Source organism: Gracilinanus agilis, chromosome 1 (assembly GCF_016433145.1).
Source record: "Gracilinanus agilis isolate LMUSP501 chromosome 1, AgileGrace, whole genome shotgun sequence".
Classification (NCBI taxonomy): Eukaryota; Metazoa; Chordata; class Mammalia; order Didelphimorphia; family Didelphidae; genus Gracilinanus; species Gracilinanus agilis.
Genome location: NC_058130.1, coordinates 797,900,105 through 797,922,472, shown reverse-complemented (window position 1 = coordinate 797,922,472; position 22,368 = coordinate 797,900,105). Strand labels below are relative to the sequence as shown.

The 22,368-nt window shown below is 38.4% G+C and overlaps 1 protein-coding gene across 1 annotated transcript in view; it reads left to right on the top strand.

Moving 5' to 3' along the window:
• Positions 1-1,678: 1,678 nt before the first annotated feature.
• The window catches only part of LOC123232505 (vomeronasal type-2 receptor 26-like), a 29,143-nt gene continuing 8,453 nt past the window's right edge, over positions 1,679-22,368 (top strand). The window contains exons 1-4 of the mRNA XM_044658957.1: positions 1,679-1,911; positions 5,235-5,526; positions 11,465-12,268; positions 14,347-14,574. Of these exons, the coding sequence (XP_044514892.1) occupies positions 1,694-1,911; positions 5,235-5,526; positions 11,465-12,268; positions 14,347-14,574 (1,542 nt within the window). The 5' untranslated portion in view covers positions 1,679-1,693. The remainder of the gene's footprint in view (positions 1,912-5,234; positions 5,527-11,464; positions 12,269-14,346; positions 14,575-22,368) is intronic.

The following is a 22,368-nucleotide window of genomic DNA, read 5'->3' as shown; positions in this document are numbered from 1 at the left end:
ACAGTCTACTTCCCAGGGAAGTTATTCTTGGTTGTCTTCTGGATAGATGCTCCAAAGAAATCCCTGGTGTTTCTACTCACCATCCCTTGACCTTTCCATATCAGAAAATTTTGTTTGCTGACCACCATTAAGTTTCCCCTATTAGGATATGTTTCTCAAGAGCCAAGAGTATCTGTGCTTTGGTATTTGATTTGTGAAGTACAGTGAGACATAGAATTCATTTTCATTCATTCATTCATTCATTCATTCAACTATTCCTGTAGACTACTGTGCTTGCCCTTCCTTCTCTAGGCCACAAAAGATGCTCAGGATCAGTGGCAATATTGAGACAGGCTGCTCTCCCAACCAGTGGCGTGAGGCTATTCAAAGCTTTGTATTCCTTCTCCTCCTTTGCTGAATTTAACCCCATGGAGTAGAATACTCAGGAATATCTGCAATGTGTTATGCTCAGTGACTGCTAATGTACCTTAAAACTCTGGTGATCTCTGAAGGTAATCTTTTGTAATTGGGATTCAAGGACAAATGCAGATGCACTTGCACGCTGAGTGGATGAGCTATGCCTGTGCACTTCCCTAGGGCGAAATATTGGGTAGTAGAAGAGTATTAGCTTTGGAGTCAAAAGACCAGGATTCACCTGCCCTTTGTGGTGTAAATGCAGGCTTTTCATTTCACTTTCCTCATCTGTAAAGTGAGGTTGTTAAATCTTATTATCTCCAGGGTCTCTGACGGCTCAAAATTATTTGCTCCCACCCTCTGTAGAGCAAAATGTGTAACCCCATATCCTGTCATTATAGCCTTACTCAGGCAGGGAATATGAGGCTGTGTGTGCCTCTAATGCTAGTCATTGGATGGGAGGAAATTGTCACAAACCTATTGGATGAAGTAAACTCCAAGGCCCCTTTTATCTCTGACACTGTGAGGTTTGGATCCTAACCGAGGAGTGAGGGATGAGGAACAAGAGAGGGGGTTTGTGAGCATTGTACACCCTGTAAGTTTTCCCAGTGGATTACACAAAGTCCTTTGACTTGGTGCTAGGAAATGGGGGAGATGTTAAGACTATCAGTTTTACAGATTAGGAGGGAAATTGCCATCCCTGAAGGTTTTTTCTAATCTTGTCATTCATGAGGACATTTTTCATGAGATTTAGTCCACACAGGCCATTTGCTGAACCCAGGACACTGACATTACTTTCTTAGAAAGGCACTCCTGTACTGTAGCCTCTGCTGGGAACAAGACAAAGTCCAAAACATATTTTTGCACATATGTTTATCTCTTGGATGCAGAGACTCAGCTGGGGATACCTCAGGCAGTTTGCTCCCCAGAGTTCTTCATGGACTATGGTTTTTCTGTGGAGACTGCAGCAGCAGGAGTGGATACTGTCAGTAATCAACAGTAAGGGTGCTTGAGACAGAGTTCAGTCTATAGGCTAGGGAAACTATAAAACATTCTCCCATCTTGCATCGTTGTCCTTATCTTGGATGTGGGCCTGACTGATATCCCATTGTGTGGCAGGCAGATCAGAGCCTGGGCATCTGCAGAAGGCCAAGTCATTTCTAATGCTGGACAGCTCCTCTTCAGCCCATGATTAAGGGAGCTGGTTTTTGCTTAGAGTGACTTCTTGGTTCCCCCAGATTTGGAACTTTGACTAATTTTCAGGGAAATGTTGCCTCTTCTTCAGAAAAGTATTTTTCAAATGCTTTCTTGCCTTCTGATAGCTTTTCTTCTGCTGCTTCCAGGCTCTGTGCACAAGACAGAGAAGCTTCCCTGCTTCCACCAGCTTCATCCTATTGTTTCCCAAGATGGGGACCTGGTGATTGGGATCTTTTTATCCTTGTTCTCAGTTGAAGTGAACAAAGTAATAGGAGCAGAACTGTTTAAAAATCCTCCTAACAAAGCTTGTAAGCCTTATCAGTAAGTGTCTCTCTCTCTCTTTCAGGGCTAATTTTCATGGTGGTGGTTAAGAAATGGTCCTTATAAATGGAGTAGAAGGGCAGCTGATGAGGAATGAGGCCATGGGTGCTTCCCCCTCTTCTTTTCTGGGAATATTTTTTACATTATTGTGAGTTTCCTCTATGTCTAATTGATGTTCAAAGTGGATCAGAGAAAATCTCTCTCCTCTATTTCTCCTCCCTTCTCCCCTCCAAATGGCCCATATGCAGGAAGCTGTCTGGAGCAGGATCAGCTTTTTATCTTCCTGCCTTCTGTGTCCTGACCTCATGTTGATAAGTAAGCACTGGAAGTGGACCCCAGGTCCCTTGGAATTAGGTTAATACTCTGAAGCAGCAGAAATGCTCGAGATTTGTAGCCCTTTCTCTTCTTTGGGTAGATTTTTTTTCTGTTTAGTTCACTGATATTGGGCAAGAAGTCTGTCCCAATCAGAGACCTGAGAGTTCCCATATTTTCTCTCAACATTTGCCTCTCAGATTACAAGTGAGAACATCTATTTAAAGAGTCAGCAGACCTCCTTATTCAGTCCAGATGCTACATTCTCTCTGCTTCTCTACCAGTGGAAAATATTCTTTCTGAGGGAAAAATGTCCCCCTTTTGAGTGTGTGAATTTGTCATTTTTTCTATTATTCTTGGAACTATTTACATGTTCATGATAGTCACAGTACTCCAGGCAAAGGAACTCAAAAGAACTGACTAGACCAACCTAGGAGAGGGTCTGAAATTGAGGGGCTCAGTAGGTTCGAGTTTATTGGGGAGAGAGTTTCCCTAGGATGCAGGTGTAACAAACAATGAGTGAGATTTACAAATGTCTTCAGGGAATTCCTGCTATGTCTCAGGGCTGTCTGGAGTATTTTGGTTTTCTCCAGGTGATATGTGAGGAGCTCACTTTGCTTTCTCTGGGTTAGTTTGGCTGAATTGAAGTGGAACTGGCTTTCCTTTCTGGGACTCTGACAAGCTGTCTTTTCTGATATTTGTGCTGATGGCCAGGTCTTCGTATTGTTTTTACATGAGAAATTCCCTTTGCAGAAACTCTGGTTTCCATTGCAGGAACTCTGTGTGTATCAATGTGAACTCACACCACATCAGCCTCTAGATGTCTGCACTAAGAAGATGGCATTCCGACTAAAATACCCCAATTCTTAGACAGCTTCACTTTGTGAGAGTGAAGGAGCAATTGGCTCTGTCTTCAGGTTGTGGGAAACAGACTATGAAATGACATTGACCGGTTCTTTGGCAGGTGAACATTCTGACATTTTGGCATCTTCTGGTAGCCAGATGTTTCTATACATCTGTCTTACCTTGTCACTTGGAAAACCCTTCTGGACTCCCTTATTTCCCTTCATGCCCTCTCTTTCCTCACAAATAAGAAGCATTTACATTTCTCTTTTGGGCTAAATGTCAAACTCATTAAAGCACTGGCTACTCTCAAAATGATATGATATGCTTCCCCTTCTCTTTCTTTCTTTGTTATTCATCAACTAGGCAGAATTGGTGATTTGGATTAGAGGGGAGAAGAATTCTATCATTCCTTGGTGAAACTGTCAGCCAAAATTGTGTTGTAGATCGAATGCCCTTTTAAAGTCCCTGCAGTCTTTGAATTTTGGGCTTGACAACATCTCTCCTTTGTGAGTGCAGGGGATTTCCTTCTGTTCTTTCTGATTCAAATTCAATGGAAAATGGACAGGGAAGGAAAGAATGGAAACGGTGACTTCAATTCTCAGAAACCTAGCAAGTCACAATTGAAATTTTCAATTCATTTAGCATGAATGCTGTCATGTTAAGTGAGGTCATCAGGCCTTGGGATGCTGTCCTTCTGCCTCTATTGAAACAAACTTGGATTACCTGAGAGATAGGAGCTGCTAGCAAAATGTTACCAGGTCAGATATATTATTTAAAAATTGCCAGGAATAATAGAGGTGTTTGCTATTGGTTTTCAGCTTAAAGGCCTGCTTCTGAGTCATATTCTTTGAAATGACTTATTTTCTACACTTCTCAGTCCTTGTAAGGAAAAAGGAAGTGAGGAGGGAGGAAGGTCGAGTCAGGACTCCACCTTTCAATGATGATATCAGGCAGGCCCTGAGGAAGATCCTGGAGGCCCAAATGTGCAGGACCTATTCCCACACCTGTGTGAGCTTGTTTGTATCATTGCCTCCCTTTGGAATGACCTTTTCCACAAACATTCATATATCAAAATCATCCTTACCTCTCACGGGCCATGATGCTCTTTGTGAAGCCTTCCCTTATTTTTTTCCTCTCCCTGTTCAGCTTTCTTAGATCTCAGTGCCATTCACACCTCTCTCCCTTTAATATTTACCAATGCCAAGTTTTGATTCTAAGCCAGAAGAGTGGTAAGAGCAAGGTCTTTGGGATGAAGTGACTTGCCCACAGCTAGGAAGTGCCTGAGGCTAGATTTGGACCCAGGTCCTCTGAAGTCCAGGTCTGATGCTCTATTCACTGTGCTATTTAACTACCTGTGCCATTCATCTTTAATACATCCCCTACCCACCTTCTTCTTGGTCTTCTTCTTCTTCTTGTTCATCTTGTTCTTGTTCTTGTTCTTTTTGTTCTTGTTCTTGTTCTTCTTGTTCTTCTTCTTGTTCTTCTTGTTCTTGTTCTTGTTCTTGTTCTTTTTGTTCTTGTTCTTGTTCTTCTTGTTCTTGTTCTTGTTCTTCTTGTTCTTGTTCTTCTTCTTCTTGTTCTTGTTCTTGTTCTTGTTCTTGTTCTTCTTGTTCTTCTTCTTCTTGTTCTTCTTCTTCTTGTTGTTCTTGTTCTTGTTCTTCTTCTCCTTCTTGTTGTTGTTGTTGTTGTTGTTGTTGTTGTTGTTGTTGTTGTTCTTCTTCTTCTTCTTCTTCTTCTTCTTCTTCTTCTTCTTCTTCTTCTTCTTCTTCTTCTTCTTCTTCTTCTTCTTCTTCTTCTTCTTCTTCTTCTCATTGTGTCTATTCCCTCTACCACTATACTATGGATATGGACCTTCTAGGGTCGAGGACCATCCTGATCCTCTACAGGATCTAATATATACTGGATGCTCAATATCTATTTGTGGAATGAGGGAGTAACTCATGCAAAACTTAAAGCCAATAGTCTTCACCATCTCAGGAGTCACAAGAAGGGAAAAAGAAAAGGATAGGAACAAGGCATGTGGAGAAGGCTATTGTGCTTACAAATGTAATGAACTGAACAACTGTTGGATCTAGTTTTGATTCATATGGCTGGGGATTTCTCCCTTCTGAAAAGTGTTCTTTTTCTAAATATTTGTTAATGTTGTATGGCACTCACACCTACAGGTGGCTGCTCAAAAATTACCAACAAGCCCTGGCTCTAATGTTTGCTATGGAGGAGATTAACAGGAATCCTAATCTGTTGCCCAATATCACTTTGGGCTTCCACCTCTACAACACCTACCACAGCGACGCCAGCACCTTGGAGAGCTCCCTGAGGTGGCTGTCTGGGCAGGGCCAGCTCATCCCTAACTACAGCTGCAGGGAGCAGGACAAGACTGTGGCTGTTGTTGGAGGAGTCACATCAGCTCTTTCTGTCCAGATGGGCACCCTGCTTGACCTCTACAAGTTTCCACAGGTGTGTGATGTTGAACCTGACATATCCTATGCCTTTATCAACAAAAATAATAAGAGTAACAGTAATGATAATAATATAACAGCAACAATAACCTCATTTATGGAGTGGTTCAAGGATTTAAAAGAGCTTTTTAATATGTATTTCTTTTGATGGTCACAATAAACCTATAAGGCAGGTTTTTATTGTCCCCATTTTATAGAGAAGGGGATCAAGACTGAGAAAATATAAACTGCTTATCTAAGATCATACAGCTAGTAAGTTACTGTGGTAAGATTTACTTCAGTTCTTCTTGACACCACTTTAATACTCTAGCCACTGCACCATGTAGTCAACTTATTCATCAGGGAATATGAACCTCTCCTGGAAAGTAACCTAGACTGTAGGCCAAGAATAGAATTGGAATAGTTAATTTTTTCCCCAAAAACATATTCAATTAGCCTAATCTCAATTCACCTATTAAAAAGTGTTGATTCATAAAAAAACTACCATTTTATCCTTCCCTATCTATTTGATCCTCTTTATATTATGACTATTACTGTTTACAATGTTCTCCTGGGTCTGCTCACTTCATTTGGCATCAGTTTACATCTTCTCAAGTTTTTCTGAAACAATCCTGCTCAGCATTTTTTGTGGCATTACAGTATTTCATTGCAATCATTTTACCACAACTTGTTCTTCCACTCCCCAGTTGATGGACATTCTCTCAACTTCTAACTCTTTGTCACCACTAAATAAACTACTATATATATATTTTAGTACATTTAAGCTATTTTCTTTTAACTTCAATATCTTTACAGATCTAGTAGTAGTATTGTTGGGTCAAAGGGTATGCACAGTCTTATAGCCCTTAGGACATATTTAAAAATTGTCCTTTAGAATGGTTGGTCTAATTCACAATTCTACCAATAGCGTTTTAGCACATTAATTTTCCTTTTTCTCTCCAGGATTTGTCAGTTTCATTTTTTGTCATGTTAGCCAATCTAGTAGGTGTAAAGTGGTATCTCAGAATTGCTTTAATTTACAGCTCTATAACCAATAATGATGTAGAGCATTTTCCTATATAACTATAGATAGATTTGGCTTTTTTTCTGAAAACTATCTGCCTTTATTGGGGAATGGCTTTTATTTATATAAAATTTTAATACATCTTATTTATCAGAGAAACTTGATGTGATAGTTTCCTCCAGTTTCACTGTTTCTATTATCAACTCTCCATTTTATTATCCCCCTTTTCTTATCCCCTTGCCTCCTATTTCCATTTTTGGTAAGATATATTTCTATCCACAGTTTCATGTATATATATTCTTCCATATTTAAACCCAATTCTGATGAGAGTGAGCTTCAAGCATTGCTGCCTACCCTAACCTTTGTATCTTCCACTATAAAAGCTATTCCTTGTGCTCCTCTTTTATGTGAAATAATTTCCTCTATTCTTCCTCTTCCTTTCTTCTTTTCCTAGGACCTCTTTGTAGACTATCCATTTTTATCATCCCAACATATTTGACTTATTCCCATGCCCTCTGCCTGCGTAGAATCCTTCTAACTGCCCTAATAATGACAAAGCTATTAGAAGTTATATGCATTCTCTTCCCATTTGGAAATGTAAACAATGTAAGAAGTAGAAATGTAAGAAATGTAACCTCATTGATCTCTTTATTACTCTTTCATTTTTGGCTTTTAATTATCTACTTGCATCTTGAATTGGAAAGTCAAATTTTCTATTCGGTTCTGGCTTTTTCATGAAGAATTCTGTAAAGTCTTCTATTTTGTTAAATACCCATTTTCTCTTGAAGAATTTAACTTAGTTTTGCTTTATAGGTTATTTTGGGTTGTAATCCTTGGTCTTTTGCCCTCTGGAATGTCATATTCCAAGGCCTCCACTCCTTCAATGTGGTTTCTGCTAAATCTTGTGAGATCCTGACTGTGACTCCACAATATTTGCCTGGCTCATTTCTAGCTATTTGAGGTATTTTCTCTTTGGCATAGGAGTTCTATAAATTGACTACAATGTTGCTGGGAGATTTAATTTTGAGATTTATTTCTGATGTTGATCAGTGGATTGCTTTTTTGAAAGTGTTTTTTTCTTCAGCATTTTTGTGTATCTTTTATCAAACTGTTAATTATCTTTCTTTGCTTTCCTCCTTCTCTTTCATTTCTTTACCTAATTTTTCCTACATTATTTTGATTTGACCTTGAAAATAAATTTTATCACTTCTAGGAATTCTTTTTGAGCTTTTGTCCACCTATCAAGGGTTTTCCTTTGAAGTTTTGCTTGTAGCTGGCTTTTTTCTTCATTGTCTCTTTCTGAGTTGATGTCTCAATCTTTCCTGTCAACCTAGTTGGTTTTTATCATCAGGTTCTTTTTCGTTTGCTCAGTCTTCAAGCCTTTTTCCTGACTTTGATTTTTACATTAAAGGTCAGCTTTGCTCCCAGCATGATTGTTGGGGAAGAATTGGGGGAAGAGTATCTCAATTATCAAGGTTTTCCATATTGCTATTTTAAGGTGGTAATAGATGTTTTGAAGTTTTTGGTTCTTACAAGATGGCATGATCTGGAAAGAGATGTGATCATTAATCTTTTGATCATTTGCTGGAGCAAGTGATACTGCTCTTCAAGGTCTCTGCTCCCTTGGGACCAAAATAATTCTTCAACCTTCAATTGTGACCCAGAATTGGATAAGACAATGGAATTTTCAAACATTGTCTGTCTGGTCTCCTGCCAGTGCTAGAACATGGTCCCCTCTAATCTCCTTTTGACCTGTTACTTGATCCCTTTAGTGTCTCTAGTTTGAGAGCTCTCCAAGATGCCACTACTGCTGCACTTGCCAGCACCATATTGTACCACTGGTATTGCATTGACTTGGTCAGCTTTCACCCCTATGCTACAGACCTCTTATCCTGTTACTTTGCTTTAGAGTAGAATAATGTCTCACTCTGACCTTTGTTAGCTCTTTCATTCCCTAATTTTGTTTCAAACATTATTTTAAAATTGTTTAGAGGGAATCAGATGTCTTCAATTTTAAACGCTTCAAAACTGCCTTTCCTCTACAGACTCAAGGTGATATGGTGATAAGAATGTTCTTAAAATGCACTTTTAACTTTCCTTACACTTTATTCCACAAAATGGACATATTTATCACACCAGCAGACAAATTGAAATCTGAGACAAATTCCTTTAAAACATTTTTAGTAATTGTAACAGTTTCTGCTTTCAGTAAGGGACGTCTTGAATTGATTTCAAACACCAACAAAGAATTACAAATACATAGTTAAAAATAATATTTGACCTTAGAAAGGGTAATGAGTATTTGAAAATGGGAACATTTGTTCTCATTGTGGAAAATGAGATACTTATTTTTGGCTTCCCAATTGATTTGAAATAACATCTCAGAGAGTATTGTGGGATAATTTCAAAACAACCAATATTTTCCATCTTTGCAGAAGCTTCCTTTTAATCTTGGAAAAGCTCGTGCCCCATAGCACATTGTTTTCTACATCTAACTTAGTATATGATAATCAGATCTATACTATTGTTCATGAAAAGAACAGGGTAAACAATTGCTCCATGTTTCTACTCACTATCCCACTGACTTCCCAGAGCATTCCTTCCATACAGACAATACTCTACTCTATGTGTTGTATTCTCCAATATAAATATAAATTATTGAAAGAAATGACTGTCTTGATTTTTGCATTAGTATTTCCACATTTTCACAATGTCTGAACCAGTGTAAACACAATAATTTTTTTTCATATGTGCATTCATTCTTCCACTCAATATGTGTTAGCCTGTTGACTTGGAAGCCATAAAAGCTAATGTGATCTTGAGCTTCATTAAGAAACAGTAGATTCCCGTAATAAGGCCATTTCCTCATTACTCTGTCCTCAAACCTCAACTTGAGTATTGTGTTTGGTTTGGAGATCCACATTTTAAGAAGGTCATTGATCAACTAGAATGTCCAGGAGACAACTTAAATGGTGAAGGTTCTTAAGGACTGTTTGAAGGAATTGGAGAAGAAACTATGAACCAGAGAGGCTCAAAGGGATAATGATGACTATTTTCCAGTACTTGAAAGTCTGTGATGAGGAAGAAATATTTTATTTGTTCTGTATGATCTGCAAAGGTAGAACCATTAATATTTGTGGGAAACCTAGTTAATGGATAGTCAAGAGATGTGAATGGACAGTTTTTGGTTGCGGAAATCAAAGCCATATATACATATATGAAAGATGCTCTACATCACTACTAATTGGAGAGGTCCAAATTGAAACAATTCTGAGATATCTGACACCCATCAGACTGGTTAAAATGACAAAAGGGCAAAGTGACAAATGTTGGAGGAAAAATGGGAACACTAGTACACTGTTGGTGGAACTAACATAAACTGATCCAACAATTTGGGAGAGCAATTTGTAATTGTGCTCAGACAGTTTGAAAACTGTGACCGTAGGCTCAGAAGTTATGTTTCCCAAAGAGAACAGAAAAAAGGAAAGTAACCCATATGCTCCAAGATATTTATAGCAACTTTCTTTGTGATCAGGAAATTAAAGGGATGTCCATCAACTGGGGAGTGGTGGAGAAAGCTGTAGTATATGACTGTGATGAAATGCTGCTGCAACATGGGAAATGATGAACAGATTAATTTAAAAAACTTGGAAAGGCCTACGTAAAATTATGAATAGTGAAATGAGTAGAGCCAAGAAAACATTCCATACAGGTACAGAATTAATATTTGAAGAATGATCTGTGAATGTCACCTCCAGAGAAAAAACTGATAAATAAAAACATGAAAGACATAATTTATTTCTACATATCTTTTTCTCAGATGATACCTTCTATGTTGTTGGGTGGAGGAAGGGAGAGATTGAGATCCCTGGGAATAAGTTATATTAAAAAACATTTGGGAGAAGTTACAAAAAAGGAAATTGAGGTTAGATGAAAGGTTCATTTTCCCTTAACAATTATAACTATATCAATTATACATGAAGTAGAATGGGCTGTCTTTACATATAGTAAGGTCACATTCATTGGAGGTCTTCAACTCTGGATTGTACGCATATTACTGAGCTATATTACAGTGGGAATTCCTTTTGAGTTTTGGTTGGTTTAGATTCTATGGAGCTAATTTTCTACTCTGAGTCCTGTTTTCAAACAACCAGAAATCCATATTCCTGTTTCAATGAGAAAACAATGAGATGGTCTTATTTAAAATACAACATTTAAACTCAGTAAAAACATATATAGATGAATTATATTTTGTCTAAAGCCCAAAACACACAGAATGCCATTGATGTGTTTTCTTTTACTTAAAACGAATACCATTACTCCACCTTCAATAATATATAACAGATATAACCTGGAAGTCTACTGTGGGAGAGAACTAAAATAATGATGTAAGATTTTACCCTATTTCCTTTCAAAAGCATAGGGAAGACACACTGGCTGAACTAGAGATAATAGAATCTCGAAGCTCTGTCTCCACTAAATCATTGTTTTTTAGACAGTTCAAAGAGATGGATAAATAGAGAGAATATCAGAGATTAAAATATTGCCTATGATAAACTGCAAAAAAATTCTTCCTAAAATTTTTTTCCTATCGACAAAAAAATGTCCTGGTGAAAATTTCCATTTTGTTTCAATACTCTCATCATTGTTATTCAGTCTTTTTCAGTTGGGTCTGACTATGACCACATTGTGGGGTTTCATGGCAAATATATTGGATAGGTTTGCCATTTCATTCTCAATCTCAATTTATGAAATCTCAATCTCAATGCTTAGGAAAAAATTGGAGAAAAGTTCAGTTTATAGATCAGGAAACTGGGGCAAACAAGATTAAGTGATTTGCCCAGGATCACATGATACTATCTACTGTGGCACTTAACTGCCCCTCTCTCACCATGAATAGGTGCCTAACTAATCCATATTTCTTTCTTATCAGATCAGCTATGGTCCATTTGATTTCATTCTTAGTGACAAGGTCCAGTTTCCTTCCCTCTACCAGATGGCCCTCAAAGACTCTTCTCTTCCCAAAGGTGTTGTCCGCTTAATTGTATATTTTGAGTGGAACTGGATAGGTCTGATTACAACAGATGATATGAGAGGTGAAGAATTCCTCTGGGAAATGAGAGCAGAAATGGTAAGGAATGAAGTTTGTGTGTCCTACACAGAGAAGATCCCTGTCAGTGAGAGAAGACACATGGAATCACAGGAGACTTTCATGCCCAGGATTCTAACATCATCAACTATGGTGATTGTCATACATGGTGACACAGATTCATTAATGATTCTGAGGTACTCAGATGCTCCTATATTCCTAACACAGAAGGTATGGATTGCCACATCTCAATGGGACATTACCATGAGACCTCTTTATCGTTTTGGTCAAAATTTCCATGGAGCTCTCACATTTTCATACTTGATGAGTGAAATTCCTGGGTTCAAAGCTTTTCTTAAGACAGTTACCCCTTCAAAATATCTAGATGACATTTTACTTAAGGGATTCTGGCTCTCAGCTTTCAGATGTCCAGATCAAGCAGAAAACCCAGAGCAAGAGATATGCTTCCCAAATGCTTCCTTGGAGACTTTGCCTTTGTGCTCTTTTGATATGAACATGTCTGGCTTGAGTTACACCATCTACAATACCATCTATGCTGTGGCTTGGGCTCTCCATGAAATGCTTATGAGAAAATTGGAGAAAAGTTCAGTGGGAGATGAAAAAAATTTAATACTTCATTCTTGGCAGGTAATGTTGGATAGTGGCTTTTTTATACTTTTGATGTAATGAGGCTGAATTTTAGATATGAGCAGGACAAAATGGCTAATGAAGTCACTTCTAATTCTCAAATTCTGTGATTATATGTTCCTTAATGTTTCTATTGTTCAGAGCAATACTTGTCAGCCTGTACATGGAGCTTATAATTGCTGTTTCTGTCAGAGTCTTGGAGTTGGAATGGACCTCAGGTATAATTTGATAGTCAAACATATCTCTGGACAGGTAGCTTTGTTACAGTATTTTCAATCATGGAGTAACCTATCAGCTCTACAGACATCACTTCTAAAGACATTTCATTTTGTGGCAGCTATTGTTGAAAAACTATTCATCATTAGCCTAAGTGGGGCTGTTTGGGCTCTAAAATGTCATGTACTAGGAGACAACCAAGTCAATGACCAATCCTCATAAAATCTCTTCCTTCTAGTGAGTAATTCCCTCATTAGTACTCTGAGTTCTAAAGCAATAAAAAATATGCTATGATATTTTCTCATAATTTTTGTGATCACATGGTTTCATTAATCAGTTAACTCTGAACCCTCATACCTGTTTATAAATGAAATGCAGATACTTCTTGTCCAATAAAATTTTAGTGATATCTTTCATTCATCCCTGGAATTATAGACAATCATAAATTCTATTGATCACACAATTTATTTAGTGTAACAAATTAGGCAAAGAAATATTTCAGTAACAGAAATGTGATGATAAAGATTGTGGATAAAAATCACCGCTAGCTATTAATGGAAGTTGTTTATTTTTAGGAAATATGATGTGATAGTCAGAAAAGCTTAAGGAACAATGGACAGCATTCACTGAGGCACAATGTCTGTGAATTAGAAAGAGATATTCCGCTCTCTGGAGGCTTGTGTTGGTTTTGGCAGCCTCTGTTTCAGAAGGATGTTGGTAGCTAGTATTTGGTATTTAAGCTGGAGAGTGTCTATTGGAAGACTGCCAGGTGAAGGCACTTCTTTCCTTATATCATATGATGATCAGTTGAAAGAGCTGGGAGAGTTTACTCTGGTGAAGGGAATATGTGAAGGAGTGTGTCGGGAGTGTTTTATTCAAGAATTTGTGACTTTCGTGTGGAAGAGGGATTAAACTTGTTCCATTTTTCCCAAGAGGAGAGCCACAGGAGCAGAGAGTGGCAGACACAAACTAGTATATATGTAGATGATAGCAGTATAGAGGATAAGTAGGAAATCCTTAACAGAAGGAAGGCACTAGAATTAATATGGATTGGGAAAGGCTTCATTTAGAAGGTAAGATTTCAGGTGGGATTTGGGCATCAGGGGAGCCAGAAAATGAAGGTGTGAAGGAAGAGAATTCTGGGAATGGAAGAAAGCCAGAGAAAATGTCTCCTGGAGCCAAGAGATGGAGTTTCTTATTCATGGGAGAGCAAGGAGGCTAGTGTCACTGGATTAAAGAGAAGATGGGGAGGGGTGATATAAAATACAAGAATACTGGAAGGGTGAGAGGGGGCTTAGAACATGAAGTGCTTTGAATGTCCCACAGACGATTACATATTTTATCCTGAAGGTAATAGAGAGTTCTTCAAGTACTGGAGTGACATGGTCAGAGTTATATGTCAGAAAAATGACTTTATTAGCTGAATGGAGGATTGTAGTGAGAAAAGAGTCGTGGCAGACACACCCCACCAGGAGGCTACGAGTAGTGAACAGACCAGGTGTGAGGTAATGAGGCTGTGGCAGCATCAGAAGAGAGGAGGGGAGCATAGTTGAGAAATGTGGAGAAAGTGAAATCAATAGATCTCGGTAGTAGATTAGATAAAGGGAGTGAGAGAGAGTGAGATGTCTAGACTGAAACTGAGATTATGAACTTGGGGGCTATGAGCAACATTGTGGGTTTCAGAAATTCATTTCTACGTGTCCCAGGAGAAAGGCATGTTTTATGAAACCTCCAAATAAGACTACAGAACTCAGCAAGACAACCAAAGTGGCCCAGGACCTCTGGTACAACTCAGCTTGGACTTTCAGGGGAGCCCTTCCCTCAGGCACCATTTAGTAAGAAGGTGTTCTCTTTCCTTTCAGCTGCATTCCTCCCTGAAGAACACCCAATTTAACAATAGTGCTGGTGACCAGGTGTTTGTAAATGAGAATAGAAGCACTGAGGCTCAATATACCATTATGAACTACGTGTGGTTTCCTAATGAGACAGAAGCTTTGGTGAAAGTGGGGCATTTTGTCCCTCAGTCTCCACGTGGCCAAGATTTCACCATCTGTAAGGAAGCCATAGTGTGGGGCTGGGGACATTCAAAGGTCAGAGAAACTTTAAATGTTAAAACTTTGCTCTTCTAATCACAGGGATAATTCTAGTCCTATTTAATTTCCTCCTCATTGCCTATATTTATGAATAGAAGATATCTAATACTACTTTAAAATAAGATTAAAAATCTGGGTAACAAACAAACCACACAGACCACCTAGTCTTTGCCTTCCATTTTACACATGATAAAATCGATTCTCAGGGAGACCGAGTGTTTTATTTTTTCAAGATCACACAAGCAATAATTATCCTGGGTGGTATTTGTTGGTATTGTTTTTTAGAAGTTCAGTTGTGTCCTTCTCTATGTGACCTCATGGATGCCCATAGAGGGTTTCTTGGCAAAGATTCTAGAAAGACTTGCCATTTTCTCTTCCTGTGGTTTTTTTTCTTAATTTTTATTTCAATAACAAATTCTCACCTAAGTTTTCCAAAGTTATAGTATTCAGGTTGTCTTCCTCCCTTATTACTTTACCCCTCCTGGCACTGACAAGCAATGCATTCTGGGTTATACTTATATCATGCAAAACATTTCCATATTATTCATTTTTATAAGTGAATAATCTTATAAAACCCAAACCCCAAATCATATATCCAAATAAACAAGTGATAAGTGTTATATTGAAGATTATTTCAATATAACATGAATGCTGTTTTGTTTTTTTTTGGGGGGCGGTTTGGCAAAGCAAGATCAGACAGAGATAATGTTATATCCCTTATGAAAGATCAATTGAAAATGATGATAGAGACCAATAACAAAATTAGACTGGGACAGGAATTGGACAGACATACGATTTTACAACTAGAACTCATAGAAGGCATGTATCTCCCTAAGGACAAAATGACTCCCAAGAAAGTTATGGTTGATGTGGGTACACAGACTGAGACTGAAAATGAAAAAGAGACTGGGGTTGCTACACAAACTGATGAGGGAGCAATGGCATCGGCTTCTGTGACATTGTTATCCATCATAGATCAGACTCAGTTTAGGGCTGATGGTGAGGCAGTAAATATGAAGACGTTCAAGGCATTTACAGCCCAGGATTTGGAGGTGCTTAGGAAATGGTTCCCCAAGTTTTTCCTTTCACCTTACAAGGTGGCTAAAGAATTAAAGATTAAAAAATCAGCCTTTTTAACCCTTCTTATCAGGATGTTGAATTCGTGTTAGAGGAATTCTTCACACCTAGTGAAAAGGCTAGGTTCATTGAAGAAACTAGATCAAATGCCACTTTGATGGACCAGCCTAGGGATCATTCCACTATTGATTTGAGATCTCCTGAAAACATGAGAAACCTGTTAAAGTGCAGATCTGATCTTTTAGAGGTGGTAAAAATACACACTAAGTGCCCAAACAGCTGGAGTAAATTTGAAAAGATGAGGCAATCTGAGGAAGAACATCCTAGCTTGTTTTTGGACAGACTGATGGAAAATTCAGAGAACTTGTTGGGTTTTAACAGGAATCAGGCTGAAGAGGCTGTACCTCACATCAAGAGGCAATTTATAAAGGGAGCAAGTGTACCAATACAGGTGTATTTTAGGCAAAGCTGTCCTCAATGGGAAGAATTGTCTTTGGAAGAAATTAGAAACCATGCCACTTACATACATGAGTCTAGGCAGAAGGAAAATCAAATCAAACATGAGCTAGACTTTGAAAAAGACAGAACCATTCAGGAATTGAGGCTTCAGCTCAGGGAATCATGCAGGGACAGAGATCGAGAAGAATTTCACAATTTTGCTTTGCAAATTGCTAAGGATAGAGACTCTAAACCTAAATCCACCTATTATAGGTAAAAGAAATCAAATAGATCAATTCCTAAATGCTATCTTTGCCACAGACCAGGCCATTTTTTGAAGGACTGTAGATTCAGGAAACAAATTGACTTCAGTAAAGATAGATCAGCTTCCTACAAGAAATCCCATAGTTTGGCAAGCAAAACACAAAAATCTCAGGCTTGTTGCCAGCATGATTGCAAGAAATCAGACAATCCATCTTTAGAGGAAAGGGAGAAATTTTTGAAACTTGGAGCCAGGCCAAGAAGTGGATCGCAATGAAAGTTAATTTCTAAGACACATCTTCAAAGAGAAAAGGCAGATATATAGAGAAAAAAAGCTCAGAGGCATGAATGAGGCTAATGTTTTATTGATGGAAAATATTGAGGGAAATCAATATACTATATTTGAACAAAGGAAGAGGTCAATGGCTGATTTAGAGTTGCAAAATGATATAGAGAAGATGCATGAAGAAATTTATGGAAGGGAAAATTCTCTTGTGGAAAGCACAAATCCACAGACTTCAGTAGAAGGAGTGGAAGATTTTGACAGAAACCTAGTGTCAAAAGGGTTAAAATTTGAGCTAGGAAGTCAAAAATACATTGTTGCAAATAACTGATCATTAGTTATGTTGGACAATGAAAGTAGCCAAGGGAATCAATTGGAAAAAGTTTCCAAACCCCCAGACCTGTACTTATCCAGAGAGAAAACTTTATCCCTTGATGTAACTCCTGGAAGCAAGATGGAGGACGAGAGAGTAGCAAAGCTGCAGACTCAGTTCTCAAGCTCAGAGAGAACTATAACACCAGTGAAAGAGATACTTTTCTGTCTAAACCCCGAGGCTGAGAGTTTTGAGCCTAAATACAAGGTAGCCAGTGACTTGTCAGAGCAGCTGCCAACTAGCAGAGGAAAAAAGATGAGTAAGTTTAAACTGAGGCGTGTACAGACAGGGCAACCCGAAAATGTTTATAACTCAGAATTTAACACACAAACAGGGCTGAGACCTCAAGGCTTGGTGAGGGGGGAGGAATTTACACCTAATCCTGTCCCTGAAGCCATGATTAGAGACTTACAAAGCCCTGCAATGGTGGAAGAAACTGTCACATTTCAAACTTTGATTCAAGAGAAGCCATTTTGTTCTCAGTACTCTGCAGAGAGGCAGCAAGGGGGAGGGGCAGACAGACTCTTATGCTACAGAGGATGTGTTAAGGGGAGAAGACATTTTCCAGGAAGTGAATTCTTGTTGTGATTACCATGGACCTTCTAATAGAGAGGCATTAAATTCTAAAGCCAGCACCATCCAGCTACTAGAGAAAGAGACACAGCTGTTACCTTTGCATAACAACAATGACCAGAAAGATCCTTTAATCACCATCCAGATTAATGGAGAATACATCAGTGGGACCATTGATACGGGGGCAGATATCAGTTGTTTGAGGAATCTCCCTAATGATTGTGAGATGCTTGGTTCAGTCATTGTGAAAGGAGCATCAGGCGTTCCACAAACTGCACCAAAGTTTCAACCAAAAATGGTGAAATTGGGGCCAATAGAATTTGACCATCAATTCTTATTGTTACCATCATGCCCAAACAATCTCATAGGCAGAGACATTCTATGCAAACTTGTAGCTACAATTTATTGTGAGCCAAGTGGAGAACTGTATTTGCACCTGCCCAAAAGGTCATTGAAACATCACCCTGACTTGTGCTTAGATAGGATAGCAGAAGATCATACAGTTTTAGTTCTGGATCAAGACAGCTTATACAAGATTCCAGATACTCTACCCGTAGGAGTCTGGGCTGGTAGTTCATCAGACATGGGTAGAATCCTATCTGCTAAGCCAGTGAAGATAAAAGTGAAAGAGGGAATGCAACCACCTAGAATTCCTCAATTTAAACTGAGCAAAGAGGCCGTAGCTGGAATAAAACCTATAATCCAAGGATTGTTAGATCAAGGCATACTGGTGCATGGTTTTTCTGAATTTAACACTCCTATTTTACCAATCAAGAAGGCAAAGTTAGATGCTAGTGGTAACATCCAGTGGAGAATGGTACAAGATCTTAGAGCAATAAATGCATATGTGGAAGAGATCCATGCAGTTATTCCAAGTCCATCACAGATAACTGCAGGGATTACTCTGGACTCGAGATGGTACACCATGATTGATCTGTGCAATGCTTATTTCAGCATTCCAATCCACAGTCAAAGATTATTTGCATTCACCTGGGAGAAGAAGACATTATTCTGGAGTCATCTTCCTCAAGGGTTCAAAAATGCGGCTTCAATCTTCTGTCAAATACTGCAAAAAGATCTTGAATCCATATCTTTCACTGCTAGGAAATTGGTGCATTATGTAGATGACACCCTGCTAATGTCACCAACAGGAGAGATCTCTCACAGAGATAGCATTGATCTAGTGGAAGAACTATATAAGAGAGGACATAGAATATCCAGAAACAAAGTCCAGTGGGTCAAAGAGAGAATTGAGTTTTTTGGATTCACACTACAGGGTGGAACTAGAAGTATATCATAGAAGAGAATTGAAGATATACAAAAACTCAGCTTACCTAAGACCAAGAAACCGCTAAGAGCAATAATTGGCATGGCTAGCTTCTGCAGACAGTGGATACTTGGGTTTTCTCTGATATCTAAGCCTTTAACAGAGTTAACCAGGAAAGACATCAAAGAGCCACTGAAGCTAACAAGAGAACACATACATGCCATTGAGAAGTTAAAGTCAGCAGTTCTTTCTTCTCTTGCACCAGGCATTCCAGATCACAACAAAGTTTTTCATCTATTTATCCATGAAAACAAGGGAATAGCCTGTGCAGTGCTCACTCAATATTTAGGAAGCAATTTAAGACCCGTGGCTTACTATAGTTCTACCCTTGATCCTGTTATTCAGGGAATGGTTTCCTGTTTGAAGATTATTGCTGTTGCAGCTTTGATGGTTAGGAAGAGTTCTAAGCTGGTTCTGGGAGGGGAGCTCAGATTGTATTCCCAGCATCAAATAGAAACCACACTGAGGAATGCAAATCTGCAGGCTTTCACATCTCAGAGACTCTCTCAGTATCAAGCTACTTTGTTAACAAATGAAAACTTGACCTTCCATCAATCTAGCGACTCTTATTCCAGAACTTCCATTAGAAGGGGATAGCCTTCATATTTGTGAGGATAGATTAGAACTAGTACAAAAGGCTAGAGAAGATCTTTCTGATGTTCCTGTGGAAGATGCCGACCTTACACTTTTTTGTGATGGCTCGAGTTATCATCATGGTGGGGAAAGAGTAACTGGCGCAGCTGTTACTACCCAAAATGAAACCCAATGGTATGCAGCGCTTGGGCCAGACATCTTGGCTCAAGGAGCAGAAATCATTGCATTGACTCAAGCATTGAAAATTGGTAAAGACAAAGCTCTGAATGTTTTTACAGACTCGAAGTATGGATTTTCGATTGTGCATTCTTTGGGAGAAATTTGGAAGAAAAGAGGGTTCATAACATCTAATGGGAAAGCAATAGCATATGGGAAACTAATTAGCGAATTGTTGGAGGCCATACAATTACCAGCAAAGTTATCTGTAATACACTACAGGGCACATCAAAAGCTAGTGGGACCAGTATAGATAGGCAATCACAGAGCAGACATTTTGGTGAAATTTGCAGCCAGGTATGGACCAAAAGCTGTATTTCACTTTCCTTTAGTGGATAGAGATGAATTACTATAAGCCCATTCACAAAAGGAAGTGGAATACTGGCAGAAAAATCTTGGAGCCACTCTGGTGAATGCAGTGTGGATATCAATCTCTGGTAAACCGTTTTTGCAGAAATTACTGCACCATACTGCATGTGCAGCAGTGCATAGGAAAGGCCACTATGGAGTTTTAGGAGTGGTAGACACAATTTGCAAAAGCTGGATAGCAGTAGGTGTGACAACTGAAGCCAAACGAGTGTGTGACAATTGTATAATATGTCAACAATACAACAAGGCTATAATTAAGACCAAAGTCTTTGGAGGAAAACCAATAGCATTCACATCGTTTGAGTGCATACAGATAGATTATGTCACGATGCCTAGATGTCAACAATATAGGTACAATACTCGTGATACTGGACAAGCTGACTAAATGGCCAGAAGCATTCCCAGATAAGAAAAATGATGCAGCTTTTGTAGCAAAGATGCTATTGAGGGAGATAATTCCAAGGTTCTCTATACCATCAGTAATTTCGTCTGACTCTGGTAGTCCTTTTTCAAATTCTATTTTAAAGCAAATCTACCAGGTGTTAGGGATCAAGAGACATTTGTGTTCTATCTATTGACCTCAATCATCGGGAGCTGTGGAACGGACTAACCAATCTCTGAAATCTATGATTGGAAAGCTATGTGTAGAGAGTCATCTTAAATGGCGGATGTTTTACCTATGGCACTTTTCTATTTGAGAAGTCAACCAAATAGTCAAACCCATTTGTCACCATTTGAACTATTATATGGTCAGTAGCCATGGATAGGAAAAGCTCCATGAGACACTAATTATCTATCACATTTAGGGATTGAGTGCAAAATCTATGAGTATGTCACATTATTAAAAGAGAGATTTGATGAACTACAGAAGTCATCTCTAATACAACAGAGTTCCACTTGACTTTAGTCTTCATGATTACCAACCTGGAGATAAAGTATATATTAGAAACTTCACAAGGAAATCAGTATTACAACCAAAATGGAATGGTCCTCACAAAATTATCTTGGTAACACCATCTTCAGTAAAGGTTAAAGGAAAGGATGCATGGTATCACTACACCCACCTAAAGAAAGACATGAAATGCAAGAAACAGAGTCTCAACTAAACATGCAGTCTCAATCACAAGATACAGAATCTAACATAGAAATAGAACCTCAAAGTAAAAGATCATACTTGAAAGCAAAGCCTCAAACAAGAAAACGCTAAGAAACAGATCAATATCAAGAACATGATACTCAAATCACTGATTTAGATCACACAAAGACCTCATTCATACACAAAGATCAACAGTTAAATTTATCAGAAAGTAGTAGAGAAGAAGAAACAGAATATTAGTTTAAACATTATATATTTACATCATAGATAAGTGCAAACATAAAGTCTCATAAAGGAATTTTGTGGCAACACAAAATTTTGACATAACATCACACAGTTATGCATTGGTTCCTGATCCAAGGATTCTTCAGTCAAGTTGACGACAGACAAAATGGGTTTCCAGCAAAGGAGAAGAGAGATGAAATCCCGAAGAGTTCCAGAGTTCCAGAGCCATCAGGACATCAGGACCAGCGCAAGGACAAGAGGAGGCATTGCACTGACAGACCGTACAAGGACCTGAACTGTGACAACAACTGTGACTTGGACATTATCACCAGGAGACTCACAAGAAGAGAAGATCAGCGGATGAAGATTAGGTTTGAATAGGTGCAAGGTTTTCACATTCAGACACTAATCATAAGGGAAATGCACATATGGAATGCATGCAACAGAACATAAGCTGATTATCAGAGGGATTCTGAAGAAGAAGGTGAGTATAAGCACAAACAGGATATGTTAGGTCATGAGTCCAACATATAGTTGCAATAAGGTCACATCACATGTACATATTGTAAATAAATGTATGTAGTTAAAGAAGAAACTACAATGACCCAAATAAGCAAGAGAATTAAGTTTCCTTGCAAGGTCTAAAGTAGTCATTTCATGAGAACATCACATGAAAACCTTGTACATATGTAATATTGTTACTAATATATATTGCATAAGTCTACTGACCCGTAGGGAAAGAGTAGATGTAGGGATGTTCAAAATTTTAGTTAGTATAGGGTCAGTGTAAAATAATTATAAATGTTCAAATAGAATTATTTGAAAGAATGTTAGGGAGACATTGTATAGAGTAGGTTAGTTAGAAATGAGAACTAATTGACTAACACATTAACTATAGTATAAGATTTACTGACAGACTAATGTTTCTAACTATAGATCATGTAAGTTAGGAATGTTGT